This window comes from Homalodisca vitripennis, chromosome 1 (genome assembly GCF_021130785.1).
Source record: "Homalodisca vitripennis isolate AUS2020 chromosome 1, UT_GWSS_2.1, whole genome shotgun sequence".
Taxonomy (NCBI): domain Eukaryota; kingdom Metazoa; phylum Arthropoda; class Insecta; order Hemiptera; family Cicadellidae; genus Homalodisca; species Homalodisca vitripennis.
The window spans coordinates 147,869,782-147,885,346 of record NC_060207.1 but is presented as its reverse complement, the minus strand read 5'-3'; the positions used below and the strand labels follow the sequence as shown (position 1 = coordinate 147,885,346).

Here is a 15,565-nt window from a genome sequence, read left to right as displayed (position 1 = left end):
TTCATTTCATTTCATGTTTTATTATCCTTGTGCATTATATTTGCGTATGTCGAGATACCTTAAAATTGAACTAATGTCAATCTAACATGTAAATAATGTAATACCAAGAGAGGAAAAATATCTACTCCAACAGTAAGTAACACAATGTTTTGTACGCCCAGTACAGTCAAGAAATAACCGAAAAAATCAATACCGAAAAAAATCAATATTGTGCTTGGTTAATTGTAAATAGCGTTAGGAATAATAAAAACAGACGAATTCAAGGATGAATTTTTAAAATGCAGATCTATATTTCATCTCAAAAACTGATAAATTAACAGTTTTCCTGTCCGGTTTTACGGAAGTCGCTCTTCTTTGGCCCACCTTGGCTGGAAATGTCGGCAAATGCGACGTCAGCCAGAGCCTCAACTTTCGCCCTGGCATCGCCGTCCAGGTGCTGCTCTCTGGTCAGTATCCAGGCGTGCTCTGTGGGTTACATTGATTTTTGAAAGTTATACATTAATTATATTAGTTTAAGATTGGTTGAAGATTAATTTATTAGGTTTTTACAGAATAATATCTATACGTAGATCTTCTTTATACGTAATGGTTCGTCTACGTTATAATAATATACTCCTGCATATAGCAATGACTAATGGATATACATTGCACTCATATATATATTACAGATATACGTGCAAATTTTGTTATTGCATCTGTATGTAATTTTTTACAATTAATAAATATTCAAGACAGATGTCGAAGTCTACTCACTTGTGGGGACACCAGAGAACATCCTGCAAGTGTAGATGATTGCGTAGTTATCGTAGTCGGTTGCCAACACCAACACTTGTCCTGCAGCAGTGCCGACTGAAACATATCATCGTTGTTCGAGACATTCTGTCCACATCTATATTGTGTTGTAGTATATTGTTTATGTGTAATAAGGAAATATTGTATTAAGAACAAAAATGCAATATATAGTCATGTTTTTTAATAGTTCTTACAATTCAGAGTTTTACATTATGCTAGTAACTCTTGTATATGAAACTGAGAGTATAAAGTTTCATAAAAATATTATTTGTCGGTACACTATATTAATGAGCTTTTGAGTCAAATTTAATTGAGTCTTTAGCAATGTTTTACACGCGCAAGTTTAAGGGACTAAGTCAAGACATCTCCTTACTTTTCTCCAATGGAAAAGAACAACCGGAACTCTAACATAATATAAAAAATATTATTATTCACATTTGTATCTCGATTATTTCAATTCGTATTTACCGAAATATTTGCATACAAAAATAATAATGGATTTTCAGTTAAATATTTCCACAAGTAATGTAACTTTATTTTTACAGTACCGAAAGAAGGGCTTGATACAGTATGCGTGATATTATTAAATGATTTCATAAAGGATCAGACTACTTGAAAAATAAATACATAACTGCTAAAACAAAACATTGTTGTACTGTTTATACATGTATACATATTATTTTACTTTTAATCAAAGAAACGGCCTTTAATTTTAATTAAATATTGTACATAAGATTAGTGTACAGCATGCGTTAGTGCACTTGCTTTCTGTTTAGTTTATCCTGTAATAAATGGAATATGAATTAAATATCTAATTAGATCAGGCATGTAAATTGATATATATTTATTTTTTTCATGTTCTTTATGACAAGGTTTTTCACTAAGTCTCGCAAAGCAGTGGTCATATTCCTAGTTATAAACTTCGGTAATGCTCGGACAAATCATTTGGAAAGAAATGCATCATCATCCAACATTTGGACTATGAAGAAATGAAGTTACGTGCAAAATCTTATATCTATATTCCATTCGATCTCGAAATATTCTGCGAACAGACCCACAGAATGTTAGGTAGACATACAAAAAAAGACTTTGCTAATCTCTCTGACGGACTTTGCTAACACTCAGCCAATAAAGAAATAATTATATTAATGGTTGCACATATTTATATTTTTCAACATCTGTCCTCATCATATATGAGGATTTTTTTCCTCTGCCGTCTCTGCCCAGAGGACCGAGACCCTGGACGTATATTTCCAGACCTGAACTGTGTTCCCGATGTTCATTGATAAGTTTGTTCATTCATATTACATTTATTTCACGTTTATACTCATTTAATCCTCAGACAAAATAAAGAAAAGTCCCATTCCATGTATTTGTACTTATAAAATAATAAAACCGTCATTAAAAGCTATACTTTGCACGACCTCTACTATACTGCTGGTGATCACCTACTACTGCTAATACTGCTGCTGTCAGATGACAGATGCTGTACTCACAAGGGAACTGCAGCGTGACGTTGAGCTTGCCCTCGGCCTTAGTGGGGTCAGCCAATTCCATGGACCCGGTTATTGTCTCTTCGCCGAATCTGAAAAAATTTATATGACCATAAATAGCAGATTATTTCGTAATTATTTGGCATTAGGACATGTATAAACTCTGGTAATGTATATCATAAGTGAAACCTAAACACATTATATTTAAAATTTGTATGGTATAAACTAAAAAACTATAAAAAATGTTAAATGGATGAGACGCATTGATATTCAAAAACCTCAAACGTGTATTTAATAATTTATTAATCAATATACAAATATTTATCACTGTAATAATAAACTCTATAAACAAAAATATCAAGCTAATTTATTTTTGTGTCTGACCAAACTATATTTTTTCTAATTCTTTTGAGAGTGTTTTAGAACATCTATTTTTTTAATTCAATGTTGGAAATAATATATTTCTATGACATTGACTCATATGCGTATTTAACTTATTTAACTAATTAAACAACTGCTTATAAAGTTTTTTTTTTTTTATTTGTTGAGTAACCCATCGTTCTCATTTAGTAATGTGTGGTTAACATTTTGAGAAAACTATTATCATGGCAATTTTTCAATGAAAAGTTAGTGTGTTTTGTGGCTACACAAGTTTTATACTGTGATTTCAGGCAGCGTGAATATCGTCGAGTGTTTCATGAAAACCTTCTTGACAGACGCAGCATTCATCAATGGGGCAAGACGTGTAAGGTAATTGACAGCTTATTGGACAAAACGTGAACCGGCTAAAACATGAGATCAAATTGTCTATAATATTAAAAATAGTATTTTAAAAAGTATATTTAAAAAAGTCTTTTCGAAAACGCGGACGTGAGTTAAATGTCCCTCAGTTTACAGTCTTCAGGATTTCGAAGAAAATACCTAAATTGAATGGTTATAACCTCAATTATTGCAAGATTTGAAGCCTAACGACAAATTTAAAATGATTAATTCTGTATGTAAAATAATTGTTTTTATTCTGTATGAAAATGGACTGGACGATAATTTTAGAAACCTCATTGTTTTTGGTACAAAGCTATCTTTTACTTATCTGGAAATGTGAAACATCATAAAATTCATATATTGAACAATGAGCGCAACGAATCAGAGCTGCGATTGAGTTACCCCAGAAGCCCTGGTCAAAGTATGGGAGAAGATAAAAGTTTCCTTGGACATCTGCAGGGCGACGTCATAAAACTTAAAATACAGTACTCTTTAATAATGTGTTAATCTCATTTTGTGCTTTATGCACTTGGTAAATAAATGTATTTAAAAGTGAGACATGACTTTGTGTACACATTGTATATTATATTTAAATTTTATTTTTAATTATAAATAAGATGAACAAATTATATTTGATAATAAGTAAAATATTATATATATATATATATATAACTCGTGATATATATTAAATGTATATCAGGAAAGAGATAAAATTGAATGGATTAACTAGTATATATTTCTAAAAACGAAACTCAATGACATAACTCTATATGATTATTAAATAAAATGAACAAGTTATGTTCAAAAGCTACACTTAATTCCGGTGTGATATACTATAAATACAGTATGTCTAAATATGCTAATGCTAAATATAATAAGAGGAACCAGATATGACATTTTCTTTCACTCATTCCTTAATTGTATCATATACAATGCATATACAATTAAGGAATGAGTGAAGAAAGTATGATAAAAAGCATGAACCCTAAGAGGCTCTATACGAATTAAAGTGAAGATTAATAGATTAGACGGATGATTGTGAAGATAAGGCACGAATCAAAAGGAAGGGCGTTTTCACAAAAACAGGCAAAACCAGAGTCAATTCCGGTTCCAGTTCCGGGAACAATGTTATAGAATTTACTCGCCTTCGGCTCGCTGGGGGCTACGCCCCCAGGCCCCCGAAGTGAGTGAGTTAAATTCGGGGATAAGATTGATTTGGTGATTGGTAAAATTCGGACATGATGTCATGCCAGGATATTCCCAGGAGGGGGGGGGGTTAACGTTGCCTGGGGATAAGACGTCAAGGGGTTATCTGGTCATACCAGAACTTCCCAGGGGGGGTTAAGAGATTTGGTTATGGTAAAATTCGGACATGAGGTCATGCCAGGAAATTCCCCCTAGGGGGGGTTAACGTTACCGGGGGATAAGACACCAGGGGGTTGTCTGGTCTTACCAGGAACTTGTCAGGGGGGGGGTTAAGAGATTTTGGTTATTGGTAAAATTCGGACATGAGGTCATGCCAGGAAAATTGCCTAGGGGGGGTTAACGTTACCGGGGGATAAGACACCAGGGGGTTGTCTGGTCTTACCAGAACTTGCCAGGGGGGGGGGTTAAGAGATTTGGTTATTGGTAAAATTCGGACATGAGGTCATGCCAGGTAATTCCCTAGGGGGGGTTAACGTTACCGGGGGATAAGACACCAGGGGGTTGTCTGGTCTTACCAGGAACTTCCCAGGGGGGGGGGGGTTAAGAGATTTGGTTATTGGTATATTTCGGACATGAAGTCATGCCAGGAAATTCCCGGGGGGGTTAACACAGGGGGTTTAATGTACTCAGGAGGTTATCTGGTTCATACTAGGAAATCCCGGGGGGGTTAATGTTAGCGGGGGTTAATGACACACCCCAGGCCCCCTTTTGGGCGTGTTGGTCAAATTCGGGGATAAGCGGAATTCAAAATAGTATTAGACCTATTTTTTTGAATTTTCCAGTTTTTATCAAAGTTTTGAATCTAAGGCCATTTTGTGGCTTAACCGTTAGAGATACGACAAAAGTGACTGAACCTTTCTTGTCGGAAATTTAATTTTGTCTTTCGATTATGCCATCAGATTTAAGCTACGACCTATAATTTAGGCAGTACAGAGCTTAGGGACAAAAGGCTGCACTGGGCAGTTTAAAAATATCACGTAAAACTTAAAAAATCAATACTTTAAAACGCGTTATGCAGCCAAACCGTTGAGGATAGGGCAAAATGTTACTGAACATTTTTTTAGATCACGCAATTTCTTAAATCCTTTTAAAAATTTGTTTTGAGCTACGACCAACCGTTTAGCCGCTATCGAGCCCGAAAGGTAAATTTTTAGGCGAAAATTTCCAAATATTTTCACTTAATCACGTTTTGCGGCCAAACCAATGGAGATAGAGTGAAGAGTTTACTGGCACATTTTTGTAGATTACCTCATTTCCTAACTACAACATTCGTCTTATTTCGACCTCCGACCAATGGTTTCGCCGCTATAGAGCCCGAAAACAAAAGTTTCACGTAAAAATTACTAAAAAATTGCACATAATCACGTTTTTTTTTCGGCCGAACCACTGGAGGTAGAGCAAAAAGTCACTAGACCCTTTCTGTAGATCGGGAACTCATAACGAATTACACAAATTTTAGTCAGAAAAAGCAAAAACCCCTATAATTGCCAAATCACAAAAAATATTTTGCCTTTGAGAGCGTGTAACAGGCTTACTGTAAGATAAACAACAATAAGCTACTTTTTTGTAGAACCTACCAATAGCTATTTATAAATGTTTTGATATTTAAGCTAGCATAATCGGGTCAACCGCTATGAACTCCAGTAACAAAATTGTCACGTCGAAATTACAAAATATTGTTATTTATTAACCAAACCGATGGAGGTAGAACAAAAGCTTACTGGACCTTTTTTGTAGAACGTAAAATTTTGTATTAAAATCAAATTTTTAATCCGGACTATAACTAAGGTTTTGTCTACAATGGAGCCCAGAAAACAAAATCTCAAGTAAAACTCAAAAAATCAAAACTTTAAAACGCGTTATGCGGCCAAACCGTTGAGGATAGGGGCAAAATGTTACTGAACCTTTTATGTAGATCACGTCATTTCCTAAATCCCATTGAACATTTGTTTTTGAGCTACGACCAACCGTTTAGAGAGCCCGCTATCAAGCCTGGAATGTAAATTTGTAGGCGAAAATTTCCAAATATTTTTACTTAATAGCGTTTTGCGGACAAACCAATCGAGATAGAGTAAAATGTTACTTGACCTTTTTTGTAGATCACATTATTTCCTAAATCTAACCTTAGATTTATTTTGACCTCCGACAATTGTTTCACCGCTATCGACCCCAAAAACAAAGTTTTCACGTGAAAATTACAAAAAAATCGCACACATAATCACGTTTTTTTTGGCCAAACCAATGGAGATAGGGCAAAAAGTCACTGGACCTTTTCTGTAGATCGCGCAATTTCCTAATTTTGATGGGTCAATCAGATTTGAGCTACGACCTACCGTTGGGCCGCTATCGGGCTCGAAACTTTATTTTAAGCGAAAAAATCTCTGGAATGTCAAATGTTCGAGCGTTTTGTCGCTTAACCATGGAAGATAGAGCAAAAAGTCACTGGACCTTTTTTGTAGTTCACTTCATTCCTGATTATGAATTTCTCGTCAGATCCGAGCTAGCTAGAACGGTTCGCCCGCTATCGGGCTTACAAAAAATGCCTGCAGAGGTGAAAAATGCGCGAATTTTCTTCGGGAATTTTTTTGAGGGGTTGAAAAGTAAAAAAGTCCGTTTTCAGACTTTTCCTCCGGGTCATATTGCGAAAAGGTACCTGCATGTACCAAATTTCAAGTTTCTAGCACTTCTAGAACTATGTTTAGAATTTGTATATATCTGTCAGTCAGTGAGTGAGTGAGTGAGTCGTTTCACATACGGCTGTATATAATATAAGACTCGCCTTCGGCTCGCTGGGGCTACGCCCCCAGGCCCCCAAAAATTCGGGGAAACGCTATTGGTTAAATTCGGGGATAAAATTTATGTATCGGAATCTTACGGTGACTGGTTAAGTCCGGACATTAAGTAAATGTGAGAAGAGGATATTTAAAAAGAATTGAAACCTTTTTCATAGATAGTTTTTTCCGGATTCGTAAAAACTTTTGACTTTGAGGGCATTTTGCGGTTAAACCGTTAGAGATACGACAAAAAGTGACTGGACCTTTCTTGTTGGAAATTTAATTTTGTCTTTTCGATTGTGCCCTCAGATCTGATCTACGACCTATGGTTTAGCCAGAAATGAGCTCGGGAGAAAAGTCTGCACGGGTCAGCTATCTTGAATTGTTTAGTATAAAACATAATAAAAACCGACCTCAAGGCAGTATTTTAAGTCGAACAGGGGGTTTAATATCACCAGGAGACTATCTAGTCAAGGCGAGAAATTCCCTGGGTGGGTGATTAATGTTAAGGAGGTTAAGACAAGAGGGGGTTTAATTTCGTCAGGATATTGTTTGGTCATATGAACAAATTCCCAGGGGGGTTAACGTTACCGGGGGATAAGTCTCCGGGGGGTTATCTGGTCATACCAGGATCTTCCCAGGGGGGGGTTAAGAGATTTGGTGACTGGTAAAAATTCGGACATGAGGTCATGGCAGGAAAATTCCCTGGGGGGGTTTAATTTTACCAGGGGGGTTAACACATCAGGGGGTTGAATGTACTCAGGAGGTTATCAGGTCATACCAGGAAATCCCCGGGGGGGGGGTTAATATTTACCGGGGGTTAATGACACACTTGGGCCTTTTTTAGAGGGTATTGTGTCTGTGAACATAATAAAAATATTCCTCTGTCCCTATCTACTATTGACGCTTAGCTAACGCTCAGCCAACTCCCGAAGTCACTGAACCTTTTCTGTAGATCACGTGAATTTCCTAAATCCCGTTTAAAATTTGTTTTGAGTTTACGACCCAACCGTTTAGCCGCTATCAAGCCCGGAATGTAAAATTTTTTAGGCGAAAATGTCCAATATTTTCACTTAATCGCGTTTTGCGGTCAAACTAAGGGAAATATAGTAAAAAGTCACTGGACCTTTTTTGTAGGTCATCTTATTTCCTAAATAAAACGTTAGTCTTATTTTGACCTCCCGACCAATGGTTTCGCCGCTATCGACCCCAAAAACAAAAGTTTCGCCGTAAAAGTTACAACAAAATTGTACATAATCACGTTTTTTTTTCGGCCAAACCAATCGAGATAGGGCAAAAGATTACTGGACCTTTTCTGTAGATCGCGCAATTTGCTAATTTGATGGGTCAATCAGATTTGAGCTACGACCAACGGTTCGGCCGCTATCGGGCTTGAAACATTATTTTTTATCGAAAAAATCTCTGGAATTTCAAATGTTCGAGCGTTTTGTGTCGCTTAACCATGGAAGATAGAGCAAAAAAGTCATTAGACCTTTTTTGTAGTTCACTTCATTCCTGACCATGAATTTTCCGTCAGATCCGAGCTAGCTCCAACGGTTCGCCCGCTATCGGGCTTACAAAAAATGCCTGCAGGGTGAAGAATGCGCGATTTTTTGGGAATTTTTTTGAGGGGTTGAAAATGAAAAATTCTCACTTTTCGGGATTTTCCTGGTGGTTACACGTGGAAAGCTATCTGTGTACCAAATTTCAAGTCTCTAACTCATCTGGAAGTAGGTTAGAATTAGTATACGTGAGTCAGTCAGTCAGTCAGTTACACATGCGGTTGTATATATATTAGATTCGTAAACACTAAGTATCCGACGGTCTGGAATGCAGTCCGGCTGTATTTAAAACTACCGGTAGCCTGGCCGGCATCCGACAGCCGGGACTAGTGCCTCCTTCTGTGTATGATTTCCACACAGACTCCGATTCACCAGAAACGTCGTCGCCGGGGGTTGTAGGAGGTGAATCAGTATAGGCAGTGTCTCTGTAGTGGATATTCAAGGTGAAATTTATTTGTCCATAATTGAAGTTGTGGAATCTAGATCTGGTTCGTGCGACAAATACATCGACAAATCATACTGATAATAATTACAAAATGTACTGTTGCCACCTCTTAATAAAAAACGGTGTATAAACTACCCTAAAAATAACGTACATTTAAAAGGGGATTAACCCAATAAACTCTGGTTTTCTGTATGTAAATAAAGAAGCAAGACGAGATACCGCAAGTATGAGATCCTTATTTCGTAGAAGCAGACTGTTCTGGGCTATTTAGACAGTAGACTTATCCAGTTTTGGGTTTACCGGTGTGCATGAAAACTACATTATTCCGGTGCTGGAACAGGTTATACCAGTGTGTTTGAAAACGCTTGAACAGTGGGAAATTAAAACAAAAATTAAACTATATAAGAGGAGGGATATTATGTAATAAAATAAGAAGGAAGTGAGTTTTATAATGCTGTCTTACTTGGATTTTAGAGAGTTTTTAATATGAACGATGCCGGTGGTGGAATCCAAGGTGTATTCGGTCTTAGCGCATCTGCTCGGTCCATAAGAGGCGAAATTTTCGGTACTTGCCTGATGGTACCAGGTGCCTAGATACTTTACACACAAATGAGTCAATATAGAATCTTAATTTTCATAAATAATATAATATACTCGTAATATTGAGCCATAATTCCTGTAGTTTTTAAAAACCTTTAGAACAATAAAAGGCAACATCTCTGCTAACCTATTGTAGATTTACTAATAATGATCATGATAGATAGATACTTTACACACAAATGAGTCAATAGAAAATCTTAATTTTTATAAATTAAAATAAAATAAACCTAAGCTGAATATCCTATTTTTCGGGAGAATATAAGAGGAGATTTTTGCCAAGTAAATTTTAGGTTTATCTGAATGAACAGAGATAGTTTTATAAAACTTGATTTAATCTCGCTCGGATGTAGGCAATCATTAATATAAGCTATGGTGATTATTGGCACTCTTATTTTCACATATACATACATTTCTAATAAAATACGGAACTAAATTACACATGGAGCTATACATAGTTATTTTATATGTGAAATTAAAAATTAAAGATTTTTAATGCTGCTTGTAGCAGTATTCAGCTTGCACTAACATGCAAAGAGAAAGTTAAGTTACTGTTAAATTGTATATTTTAAGAACATAAGAAGGTATTTTATTTTCGTATACATCTTGTATTAACTTTCCTATCAATTAGATAGCAAAATAGGTTATTTTTCGTTCGCTAGGAAATTTCCTTCATCAATATTTAGTAAAATTATATTAAATAATAAAAGAGTTAATACTACCAGTTTCGATTTACTTCAACGTTATCTATCACGTTTATCACTTAAAAACATTGTTGGAGTTTTATAATAGCCAATACTGTAAATAGAATCCTTGTAGTTGACGGTTTTGCGTTTTACGTAAGGAAACATCTTTATAACCCTAACGTTGTATTAGAAATATTAGAATCCTAAAAGTAAAATAATACTAGGAAACGTCAAATGATTATTGTTTTTATAGTTATAGTTTAAATGAATACGATTTTGGCAATCAAAGCAGATCTTAAAATAAGAAATAATTCCTAAATTCCCTAAAAATAGCATATTTTTTAAAACTAATTTGAATGTAAAATTTGCTACAATTTTTTTCATAATTTTCATACTCATCCGCGTTTCCTGACCAAGGTATCTCAGCTTTATTGGTGTAGATCAATGTAGATTTCATAATTTCCATAGTTCATAAGACCCACCCCCAGATAGTTACTGAAGACGCGTTTACCACCGGGCATATTGAGAGACATCGCATTTTAGGACTCTAGGATCTTAGAATAATTCTTCACAACCATAGATCTGTGGAAATGTATCTTAATGTTTAACAATGTTTTTTATAAAACAAAACAAAAAAACTATTCTCAAAAATTATTGTGAAAGTCCTACTATACAGGGGTGCTGAAAAGTCTTGCAACAGTCTAATATCTTCTGTACCGATCCACGTACAAACATAACACTTTGTACAGTGACATAGGGCATTAAATTAAATTTTTTTATACAAGCAGTAGGTCAGTCAGTAAGGTGTCGGTGGAAAATCTTAAATATAAGCATGTGCAAATCTATTTAAAGAGCTAATCAGACAAAGGAGAACACAACAAACTGTACTTCAAAAGCTTTATCCGTTACAAATTAGTGGCGGTTAAAAATATTTTAGCAGAAATTTTAGAAAGTTGCTTTAATTAGTTAAATTTCATAATAAAAATTATTGTAGTTTATAACAATATCAACACGTAATTTAGAATGAGTGTAAACTGATATGGTATATATGTATAATTTTAAATTACTCATATAGTAATATACTGAAGTGTGTTTCCAAAAGTAATCACAAAAAATTAGTAGCTTGTTTTATTTTTTATTTAAGGCTATTAGAATTACTTGAGATCTGATTTGAGTAATTATTTGCAAATAATTACCATTGTAGCAGTTAGCTTAATGAATGCAGACACACCATCACTAGATTAGAGAATGTTCTGGTAGAGACACTAATGCTCAGTTAGAAACACTAATCTTGGAATGTACTCGCATAATAAGTGCAAACTGGACTAAGGATCCTACCTGGTAGAAACTTGACTTCACCACTCTAGTCAAAACCAGGCGTAGACCTATAGTCTAGAATCCGACGAAAGTGATATTTTAAATCACAAATATTCTAAAATGTTCTACTTTTCACTAGGGTATGTGCACAATCAAGACAACAGGGAAGTTACAAAAGTCGGGTGGTGGGCCAGGCCATAACAACTTAACTTGGCCACAGGTAGAATAGAATATTACCTTGGCGATATCGAAGGACTGTACAGGTGTAAGGTTAGGACACTCGGCTGCCACTACTGCCAGGTAAGCTGCTACAAAGACGAACGCCTTCATCCTAGAATTTTTTCCAATAAACTGGATTCAAGAACTGTAACAAGATATGAATGTAAAAACTTAGTGTAATGCTAGTTAATTTACACAGTAAAATATTCTAATTTACCAAAATTATACGTGAAAGCAACTCAGAATCGCCCGTGTCCTTGTTAAACTTTAGAAGAAATCATCAAGGAGAATATTTTTGAATATTGATCCCGTTGAATACATATTTTTGAATACATTAATACCCGTTCCTTTAAGGAAAGTCCCACGCGGTCTATTGAAAATCTCTTCAGTTTTTTATTTCATTTTCAATACTGAGTTTAATTAATAGATATTGTTTAATTTCCACCGAATACAGTACGTATAAAAATAGTGTATTTACTTCTGTATTACGAGTATTATGATTTAAAAATAATCAAGAAAATAATGGAAATAATCAAAGACACTAGTAAACACTGTACAAATTATAATATCTATATTTTTGGAGAAATTATTTTTTTAATTTAGTTTGTTCCTTATATATATTTTGAAAATTATAATAACCTAATACGCCAGTGACTTGTAAAATGTATAACATTGATATTTCTGTTAATATTGATTTAAAGGATTCCTATCAATATAAAACATATTGAACTTGTACAATATTTGAATAACTTGAAATAACTTCAGGAAATACTACAGACCGATGACATTAAAGTAACTAAAACTAAACTAATTAAAACTCTGAAATAGTGATTTCATAGAAAGGTTTATAAGTTTTAAGTATTAAACAAATTTCTTTAAAAGGTATGGTGAACAAAGTTAATTTCAAACCATCTATGTATACTTTCCAAAAAAAAACCATAAGGTTATAAAAACAAAATCCATTCATTTTACAAGGTAATAAAATAGAAAACTTACCAATAAATAGGCTACAGTTTATTGATTACTAAACCGTCCAAGCCATAGTTACGACAAAAACTGCTTAATGCACGCCAGAGTCATCATGGGAGCTTATTTCGCTAATTTCATAAGTACTACCTTTAAATATATTAATATATTCTAAAGGCACAATCGTAATCCTTAAATGAATAAATATATTGCAACATTCCCTTGCAAATTTTCAAGGTACAAACAGACACAAACCGAGTTAACAAAACCATGCCAATAAATGAAAACTGCATTATTAAGTGACAAACTAAGCCACGTTTCAGGTGGCTTGATCTTTGACAAAAACACTATCCTAAGAATATGCAAACAGTATTATAAGTACAACCCCCTTTCAATATGTCAGGTAGTAAATTACATTACTGTAAAGGCTAATGTAACGAAAGTCATTTGACTAACAGAAATCAGACCACCCAATGGATCAAACTTAACTATTTTTAGTGATAGTAGAGTTTCACACCAAATTTCAACCCTCTAGGTTAGTTCGTTCGACAGTTATCGTGCGTACATAGGCACTACTTATCTATTGCATAAATTACTCATAGTTTTCTGGGCACATATTCACGAAAAACGACGATCAAAAATATGGTATCTTGTTCTTAAGCCTTTCTGAAACAAATTTGTTAAAAATTACGTTTCTAATGGCTTAAACTAAAAATACCTTTTTTATATTTAAAACCTCTGCGGTGACGTTGGAGTCCTTTCCAGGGAGGATTTTATCAGCTTTATGTTACATATGTACTCGAGTTAGACAATGATCATGCAGGTTTTAACGAAATTTAATAATAATTTATTCATAATTTTATATTTCATAAACTAATCACTATGATTAATGGATTGATAAATAGCACAATGAATGTGATGAAATGCCCAACTTACCTTTAAGATTACAAAAGGAGGAGTGAGTAAATAAAGTACATTTAGAGGAGTATTTATAGCAAAAGAATTAATGAAAACAAGTAACCTCATACAAATACATACTTGACAATATTGTCAAGACTATAAGTAGATTGACATTTTTCTGACAGCAATGTCAGCCACCTGCAGCAGTAATGAATGCCAGAGCATATCTACTGTATCTATCACTCATCAAAGGTAATACGGTGAAAGGCGTTGCATCCTTTTAGGATTCAATATTCTATAGTCTTTTTTTATTTTGAATAGTTTTTCATAAAGTCCTTGCCTCCTCATAGATATAAACTTTGATAATAATTAAATTGGTAATTTGAGTTTTATTTTGGCTTTCCCTCATAACTGTATGCTTCGCGGAGATATGGAGGACCTTTTTAATATATGTAGAAATTTATTTCCCAAAACATACATGTTTACACTTATATTTTTTTAAATTAAAAATTAAAATTACACATATTTATATATTCTTATCACTACTCAAGCAAGACTGACCTCAGATTCTGATATAGTAATTAAGCTTCTGTAAAAATAAAAAGGTTGTTTGAAATAACAGATAACTTAATAGACTTAATAATTACATTCGACTAATAAATTACAAATATTTATGATAATTTAAATATATGTATAATTATATAAATCACAAAATATTTTCATCTATATATATAATATATATATATATATATATAATAATATTTTCAATTTGGTAAATATTTAGGTACAATTTACGGTGTTCTTGTGGTTGGACTTAACTAAAGTGGTAAATAAGAATTAGAGTCGTGTTCAATTTTAATAAATTAAAGGACATTTACTCACTTTTTTTAATTTCACAGTTGTTTACTCACTTTTACTAAATGTATATGAAAACAACAATGAACTAAATATATGTCTTTAAGTGTTGCTCATATTAAAAACCTACATAATAAAACACAAATATAATTTATTCCTACAGTATTTACACAATATTGAAAAATTACATTGTTTTATTGTTATAGAGAGTGAAACAATGATATTTATAATCAATTCAACGTTGTTTTATTATTAAATATCAATGAATAAAATTTAATACGCAACTGCTCTAATTTTCCCCATATTAAATATTACTAAATACTATATTGTAATACAATATTTGCAATATATTATTAGTACTATTTTAGAAAAGAAATTGTATGTGATATATATATATATAACTTAATACATAGTCATGGTCGTGTCATCATGGACGGCTTTGTTTTGTCCATGTGTGGAAGATACGTCCACGACTGCAATTTATCAATGAAATTAAATACCTTATATCACAGAATTTGGTGTAACTTAAAATAAATTTGACACTATTTTTCAAATAGACAATCTACAATCTGACATGAGATCCATTTAAAATCAATGTTGGTATACTTCCTGACTAGTAAACATCAACACAACATAGTGGACAGCAACATCATATATTTGCTGTAAACATGGACGTTACAAACCTTCAGTCAGAGATCAGCGCTTGTAAAACTGAGAATTCACATTAAGGTGAGGAAAATAATAGTTCTGTCCATAGTCAAATTACAAAACAAGATGATCAGGAAACTCAGTTTTCATGCTCGCTTAACTTTGCCTTCGAGACATACTTATCTTTTAGCTGTTTACGCTGTTGAAATTTTCTTTAGTGTACTTGAAGATGCACTTAACAAGAGTCGTTTGGATCTCGTTTAAGTTTTTCTTCGCAACCAATACAAAAGTCGCAATGTTTTTAATTTTTTATTTAGTACATCCATAAAAAAAATGCTCCTTA

General features: G+C 33.7%; 1 protein-coding gene across 2 annotated transcripts; it reads right to left on the bottom strand.

Annotated features, from left to right (window-relative positions):
* Window positions 1-258: 258 nt before the first annotated feature.
* On the bottom strand, window positions 259-13,780 carry LOC124373711 (lazarillo protein-like). 2 transcript variants are annotated; one of them, XM_046832065.1, is made up of 6 exons: window positions 13,756-13,780; window positions 11,872-11,998; window positions 9,498-9,631; window positions 2,289-2,377; window positions 754-849; window positions 259-465 (listed from the first exon to the last, which is right to left on the bottom strand). In XM_046832065.1, exons 2-6 carry the CDS (start codon window positions 11,962-11,964, stop codon window positions 314-316), a joined length of 564 nt encoding a protein of 187 aa, XP_046688021.1. In that variant the 5' UTR covers window positions 11,965-11,998; window positions 13,756-13,780; the 3' UTR covers window positions 259-313. The 2 variants fall into 2 exon arrangements, with proteins under 2 accessions (XP_046688021.1, XP_046688014.1); XM_046832058.1 differs by lacking the exon at window positions 13,756-13,780 and adding an exon at window positions 13,538-13,560.
* Window positions 13,781-15,565: the final 1,785 nt, after the last annotated feature.